The 7,236-nt window shown below is 53.2% G+C and overlaps 1 protein-coding gene across 3 annotated transcripts in view; it reads right to left on the minus strand.

Annotated features, from left to right (window-relative positions):
* HIPK2 (homeodomain interacting protein kinase 2) overlaps positions 1 to 6,924 on the minus strand; it is a 139,150-nt gene extending 132,226 nt beyond the window's left edge. For 2 of the 3 annotated variants that reach the window (XM_037514346.2, XM_037514337.2), the window contains exon 1: positions 6,776 to 6,924. In XM_037514346.2, coding sequence (XP_037370243.1) covers positions 6,776 to 6,794 — 19 coding nt within the window. In that variant the 5' untranslated portion in view covers positions 6,795 to 6,924. The remainder of the gene's footprint in view (positions 1 to 6,775) is intronic. The other variant, XM_037514352.2, reaches the window with a different exon arrangement.
* Between the last annotated feature and the right edge of the window lie 312 nt (positions 6,925 to 7,236).

Below are 7,236 nucleotides of genomic sequence, written 5' to 3' on the forward strand. Positions count from 1 at the left end.
AACACGCTGCCACCACCGGCCAGCCGAATCTCGGTACCGACTTAACTTTCTCCAGGATTCCAGGAGCACCGACCATTACACTTGCTTCTTTAATGCTATAAAACTAGAAGTTCTGTAGAGAACTGGCACTTTTCTTATGATAAACCTTGGAAAAATCATTTCATGTTGTAACAACGCTGTAGGTTGACTCAATGATTGGTATGGAGGAAAATACGAGGAATTCTGGAGCAAACCTTGTTTCACCAGGCAGCAGTCTGCCACTGTGTGAGCCAAAAGGGCTTTTCCACCTCTTGTGACGGCAGGGTCTCCAGGATCCCTCAGAGATGGACAGCAGGAGCTGAGGAAATGCCGTTGTCTTTCCCATAGGAGGCCCCATAGTTTAGATGACAAGAAAGGCTTTATGAAGTTTACAGTTAGCACAGGCAAAAGTCAACCCATCTCAACTCTGCTGAACCACAGGGGCAATCAATTAATCAGAGACTGCTAGAGCCAAGGAAGTTAGGCAAGAATTGCTGAAACAGACCACTTCCAAAACACTACGTATCTGTCCAATGCCCTGGTGGCTGTAAGACGACACATTTGTGCTACCGTTTGAAATGTCTGCTTCTTTTCTGGACTTGGCAGCTATTTCACTAGCCACCTGCCTCAGGGTAGCCACCCATTGGAGAGTCACAGGTGGCAATGGCTTTGTCCTCACATCCTGTGCCTGTTCTGTCTGTTCTGTAGGCTCTGAACAAAGACAGAGGACTAGAGGCTGTGAGTCTCACTTGCAGCCACCACCTTGCTCACACCTGGCTCTCCTCGCATACAGAACCTGGGAAAACAGGTACGGCTTTGGCTGACTCAGAAGCAGGAAAGAATTGGACAAATTGTCTTTTCTAAAACTGGATGAACGGATATGACCCCGAATCCTCAGGATCCTTCTTGGTGTTCTCCCCTTCTTTCAAAAGGGGCACGACTTTTTTACACCATGTCCCCTGCGTCTGTCAGACGTGCTTAGTGAGGTTCTAAAGAGCTGGAGGTGGAGGGGTTTGTCCAGCGTCAATCCAAAGGCTCAGAGTCAAGCAGAAGACGGCGCTGCTGGGGTGAGGGGTGGCCAGGCCCAAGTCCAAGAAAAACAGATTCAGGACCAAGGGGGAAGCAGGCTAACCCTGAGTCACCAGCCCAGGGCCCGCGGAACCTAAGTGTTCCTTAGCTAGGCGAAAAGGAAGAGTCGACTGGACAAACATGTATGAAGAGCTCACTAGGTTTAAGGAACACGCCGCTACTGTGGGGGCCACAGAGGCAAATGGGATCTGGCTCTTGCCCTCCAGGGGCTCTCGGTGATGCAAGAACCCTGAAGTTGTTTTTCCTGTATACGCTGTCCTAATGGGACCATTATTAAAGAGCTCTATTCCAGTGTGATCACCACCATTTTTTTTTTTTTTAATGTGGAGAAACCAGAGCGAGTTCAGAGGAGGGAGAGGACACCAAACAGGCTCTGTGAGGAAGAAGCTTCGGAGACCCAGTTATTATCTCCAAGCCTGTGAGAGGCTTTGGAGAAAGAACTGAGTGAAAGCAAGTAGGCTTGCATGCTGCAGGTGGGATTTCAGGCCCGCCAGGCGAACAGCATATTGGAATTGGTCATTGAGCAAGTTCCTAGTGTGGCCTTTTCCTGGAAACAATTTTTTTTTTTTTTTGTTTGGATGAACTGACAATTCCAGGTCACAGCCCTTCACCTTCCTGAAGGTAAGAGGGTAAACTGTGTCTCTCCCAAAGTCCTCTCTCATTCTGGGCTCTGGAGCTGGGTGTTCTTCCACTATTCCAGAATGATCTGCTGAGAGACCACCCACCCGCCCAGCTATATCCCCACCAGTAGGTACCTGGGAAAACAAGTATGGCTTGGGACAAGGTCTCGGCCAAGCAGCAAAGCCTGGGAATTCGCTCTGCACTCGCTTCGTGGGATGCAAGGATCCATCTGCCAGTGTGGAAGGCTAAATAGCAAAACCGACAAGTCTCTGAGCAACACGTGCAAATTAGATTTGCATTTCACCAAATTATTTGCATTTACCAGGACAGAAAATGTAAGTAAATGAAAGAGGAAGACCGGACCTCCTGCAAATTAGAGAGGAGCGTTTCTAAGGAAATTTGTAAGAGGGATCGTCTACATTTCAGAAGCACTGTTCTGATTCTGAAGCAAGAGAATACAGGGGAAAGAGGTCTCCCCTTCACACTTCCAGAACAGTGAGCATGTGCCAAGTAAGAACTGCACAGACATATATACCCCAAAGAAGCTTCCAGCCTGAGTCAGACCATGGTCTGGTGAGTCCAGGTTTAGCTTTGATATTTATCTCCCAAGCCCACTGGACCCTCCAAGATCGGGACCCTCTTAAGGGCATTTTGAATAAAGGCTAAGTTAAGGGTGTACATTGTCTATCGGAGGGACAACACCGACCCTGGGGGTCTCAAGTAGGGACCAGCACTCCCATACAGGTAGAGGGTCCCCAAGTCAAGTCCAAGTGGGGTCTCAGTCATGATTATCACTACGATATCTTTTAGAGGTTTTCCTCCGCGGGGCGTATGGTAATACAGGAGGGAACTGTTAAGATTTTGGGCCAAGTTTCCACTGCCTCGGTGGTGATGCAGTCAGCTGGGTGATTCCGAATCGCACCTCTGACAGCAACCCGCATGCCTGCATTGTCATCAGAAGACCACTGGCAAGCACTGGCAAATTACGCATTCAAAGAACAATAAAACATATTCATCCATCACACCCTCTTGATCATACTACTTTGTTCCAGATAAATCTCAGAGGTGGTTCCCCAAGACTGGTCTCTCTGGGAGGAAGAGAGAAATGAAGAAACATAAAAAGAAAATAGCAGCTGTAACTTGCATAAAGCACCAAATTTTCTTTTGTAGGAAAATTGTGTTTAATGTGTGATAAGCCAGACCCTGGCGCCTGGTTGGGTGGGCGCTTCCCCTCTGTGAAGGCCCCTGGGGAGCCACCACCTCTGGGTGCCCACTCCCGGCTAGCAGCCCTGGTTAGGGGTGGATCCAGGCCAGGAGCAAAGGTTATCTCTCATACTTTGGGATACTTCCCGGGGGCACAGTTGCAGCCCCTGGAACATTTGCTTCCTCATTTTTAAAGTGGCATCAAATGTGCCACCGCAGAAGAGAAATTCTCTACCTGGAACCAGCGGAAGCTCAGTGGGAATAAGGAATCTGGAAAGGTCACAGAGGGGGTCAAAGAAGGCTCTTTCTTCTGTGGCCCGCGGGGGTTTATTGTTGCTGGTGTGCAAACTGGAAAAGGAATAGCGGGAGATTAATAATTGAAATGCTGCTATTATTGGTTTTCTAAACTATTTGTGGGTTATTCTTTCCCTGGAGTCATCATGCCTGTGAGCAGCTCAAAAGACAGAGGGGTTTAACACGTACTGAGAAAATGCCTACTACAGCCAGGCTCTTTACACAGACGCCTTTCTAATGGAGTGCTCACACAATCCAATAAGGCGAGAGAAAATAATGATGGTAGAGCTCAGAGAAGTTAAGCAACATACCCCAAGTCATAGCGCGAGACTCAAAGTGAGCTTTCTGTGATTGGAGAACCACACTGTCCAGAATCCAGGATAAAATTAATGAGCCCTGATTCACCACTTGAACGGGGTGAGAAAACAATAATTATACTTGCTTTAAAAATATAAAACATAAAACCAGGAAAAGAGAGTTTAAGGCATGTGGCATCAGGCTCTTTTACCGGAAGATGACAGGAAGGCACTTAGTAGGCATCTGGGTAGGGGGCTTGAGGCCTGGAATGTTGGGTGTCAGGCCAGGGGACGCCTGGCTGTGGGAGCCGACACTGAGTGCATCTCAGGGTGAGGAGAAGAGAGTGAACTGGAAATTCAGGGTCCTCCATTCAGAACCCCTGGCAACATGGACCTTGTGCTTGGCCTTTGCACTACATAGTGAAGAAAGCCCTGCCAAGCAACTTGATGGAGTAAACACAATTGCAGGGCGATGTTTAACCTTCCAAAGAAAATAAACCTTTTTAAAGAAGTTGAACTTAATCAGCACCAAGCCACCGAAAACGGATGTGCTATTTATAAACCCATCCTTACCAGCAAGTCAGGGAAGACTGATTACACCTTGCCACCCATTAATTCATATTATCCAAGAAACCCTGTTTCAAAAAGACAGTATTTCCCTCAAAATATCTGGCAGTTCAGAACAGTCCACTAAAGCAGTTGGGCTTCCCCAGAGTATTCCAACCTGGGTGACCGCACCCCATTTAAGCAAAGGAGCAGATGCAATGCCTCACCTGTCATTCTGCTTCTCCTGACAAGAAGCCCCGATCGACTCTTAGTAGCTCAGAAACTATTAGAAATCTTCTTGGAGAATTCCCACGGCAAAGCCCTGCTTCTTCAGGATAGAGGGAGGCTGTGGGTTCTGATCAGGGTCACTGAAAAAAATCAGGGTCACTGAATCCAGAGGAGGGCACCGGAGGCCTGCAGCATGCATCACAGCCAGGGAATGTGGGTTCCAGCCACACAGTCCTCGATGCCAGAGGCCACCTGCCCGTTTTAGAGCATGACCAACACACTCCCAGGCCTCGGCCCGTGCGAAGTGCTGCTGGTTGAGCAGGGCTGAGCAGAAGGCCCGGGAGAGAATCATCAGGGCACCGGGCGATGCCAGCAGAAGCACAGGGCAGGAAGGATGAAGACAGCACCCAGACGAGACTGAGCCAAACCCAGGGTAGAAAGAGGTGACCGGCTAGGTCACCTGGGACCGGGGAGGAAGGCTCCCCGATTAATACAGTGAGCTCCTGTGACCTTTGAGATCCGTGATTATTCTTAAACCCTAACACCGAACACACCCACAGAGCCTGATCTGGTGTAATGCACCGAAAGGACAGCCTAGTAACAACCGGAGTGCCAAGTCTTAGCTTCGGGGGTATGGCCTACATTCCAGATGGATTTAGAATAAAAGGAACAGGAGGGAAAGAGGCACAATTCCCAAGATGGCTTTCTCCAAAGTTGACAAAAACCATCGCAGCAGCCCACATACCCGGGCCCCTGGCAAAAGGGAGAGCAGCCTTCTGACTTCAATGCCAAGTTCCCTCGCTAAAGCTCACCGGGAGTGTCCAGCAGAGGGAGTCTCAAGGAGGTACTTAATAAAGAGAAAATTGTTTCATTTGAACACTCCCGGAGACAGTGGGAGCATTGACTGGAGCCCCTTCCCAGAGACACAGACGAACAATGACGGCCGACATGGGTTCCCGGCTTGTTCACAGTGCCACCCGCTCCTTCTGCGCTGCGGTGCTGGGGCCATCAGAAATCTCGCAGTTTTGTTTGGTGGAAGGGTTAAATGGACCTTGTGTTCTTCGGAATCAAAGAGGAAAGCCCCTGGAATAACATCTCTCTGTTGCTTTCTAAACAGCCCCTTTGTTTCTAAGAGAGTCTGAAAAAAAATATTTACAGTCCATAGGTTATTTACAGCCTGGTTATCCAGGGCCTGACTGGTAACTTTATTCCATCCAGAAACCTAATTCATTTTGGAGCCTTGGAACTAATAACAGATTTGCTTTTCAGATAAGTTTTTTTTTTCCCCCAAATCTCTTAGAACAGAGATAAAACTATTAATGCATTCTCTGTGTTCCCTGCCACCGCGGTTCTCGGGATTTGCAGGAGGATTAAAATCGCCCCTCCGGGGCCCTGCTCGCTTCCCCCTCGCCTTGGCTATTTCATCCACAGAATATCTGAACAAAACCGAAAGAAACTCAGATGGACTGACGCGAAAAGTATGTACAGGCTGCTGCTTCGGTGATTTCACGAGAAAAACATGTTCACGATGAAATGACTGGAAGGGAAAAATAAAAAAAAAAAACCCAGGCACACTTGGGTTTAAAATCCCTCCTAGAACGAGCACACAAAAACACACCGAAGTGTAAAAACTTAGTTGATTCTGGGTTGATTTCTGGGTAGAAGCTGACAGGACCGACTGAAGGGAAGACCCGGGGGCAGAGCGAGCGGCAGGGCAGGGCGAGCTCCTGCCTTGGCTCTTTTCTTTCTTCCCAAAGACAGTCGATCAGAAAAATGACCGTCCGCCAGGTGAAGGTGCAGGACGCGGGTCTCCCCAGCCGGACCAGGGAAAATCCGCTCGGCCGCCTCCCCGACTTGAACCCCCAAACTCCCGTCCCCGCACGCACGCGAATGCGGGGCGCTCCCAGCCCATTTCATTGTTCTGCCTGGGTCTGAAATGGACTTTTCCTGCCGACCCCTCTTCCCACCGCGCCCCGGCCGTTCCGATTCCACGGCCCCCGCCCCCCGCCCCCCGAGGCTCGCCAAGAATAAAGGAGCGCGGGGTGGGCGCGGGGACCCCCGGGGGGGGCGCGGCGAGTGGAAAGCGGCTCGTCCTGAAGGGAATTTCCTTGGGGGGGCGGTGGGGGGGCTGGGGATGAAGGCGGCACCGCATCACCTTTATTTATTGCAAATAAATAAGCAGCACAGCGCCGGGGCTGCCGGCCGCGGGCGCCCCCCTCCCAATTTCTTCGCTCCGGGCAGCAGCCCCCCCGCGCCCCGCGCCCGCGCCCCCCCGCGCCTTCCTCCACCCTGGAAATAAGATCCTGTGAAATTCCGAATCCGGGTGGCTTTCTGGGCCCGGGAGGGGGCGGGGAGCGGGGCCGGCTCCCGCGGGGTGGGGGCCGGGGGCGCGGGCGCGGGGCCGCGGGCAGAACAAAGCTGCGGGGGCCCCGCGGCCGGGGCGGCGCGGGGCGCGCGGGGCCGGCGCGGGCGCCCCTTACCTTCGTACACGGGGGCCATCCGGGCCGGGGTGTCCGCGGTTCATGGCAACGGAGCGGGGACAGCGGCGCGCGGTCTCGGCCCCCCCAGCCTCAGTCGGAATCTGCCATCTTGAGCCTGTGTCTCCGCTCTCGGCGCAGCCGGGGCCGCCGGCGCCCGCATCACCGCCTCCCGGGGCCGGCGCCGGGGGAGGGGGCCGGGCGCCGCCGCGGCCCGGGCCCGGGCGGGCTCCGGGGGCTCGGGGCGGCCGGGCGGGCGCAGCGGCCGAGGCCGGGGGCCGGGCGGCCGCCCCCGAGCGGGTCCGCGGTGGGGCGGGAGCCGGGGCGGGCAGCGCGCGGCCAGGGCCCGCCGGAGCTCAGCGCAGCATGGCTGTGCGCGGGGGCTCCGGCAAAAGTTGCCCGGGCGGCGGGCGGGGCGCGGGCCGGGGGCGGGGCGCGGGGCGGGGGCCGGCGGCGCGGGGCGC

The sequence above is a fragment of the Talpa occidentalis genome, unplaced genomic scaffold (assembly GCF_014898055.3).
Source record: "Talpa occidentalis isolate TD23 unplaced genomic scaffold, MPIMG_talOcc4v2.1, whole genome shotgun sequence".
In the NCBI taxonomy this organism is placed as follows: domain Eukaryota; kingdom Metazoa; phylum Chordata; class Mammalia; order Eulipotyphla; family Talpidae; genus Talpa; species Talpa occidentalis.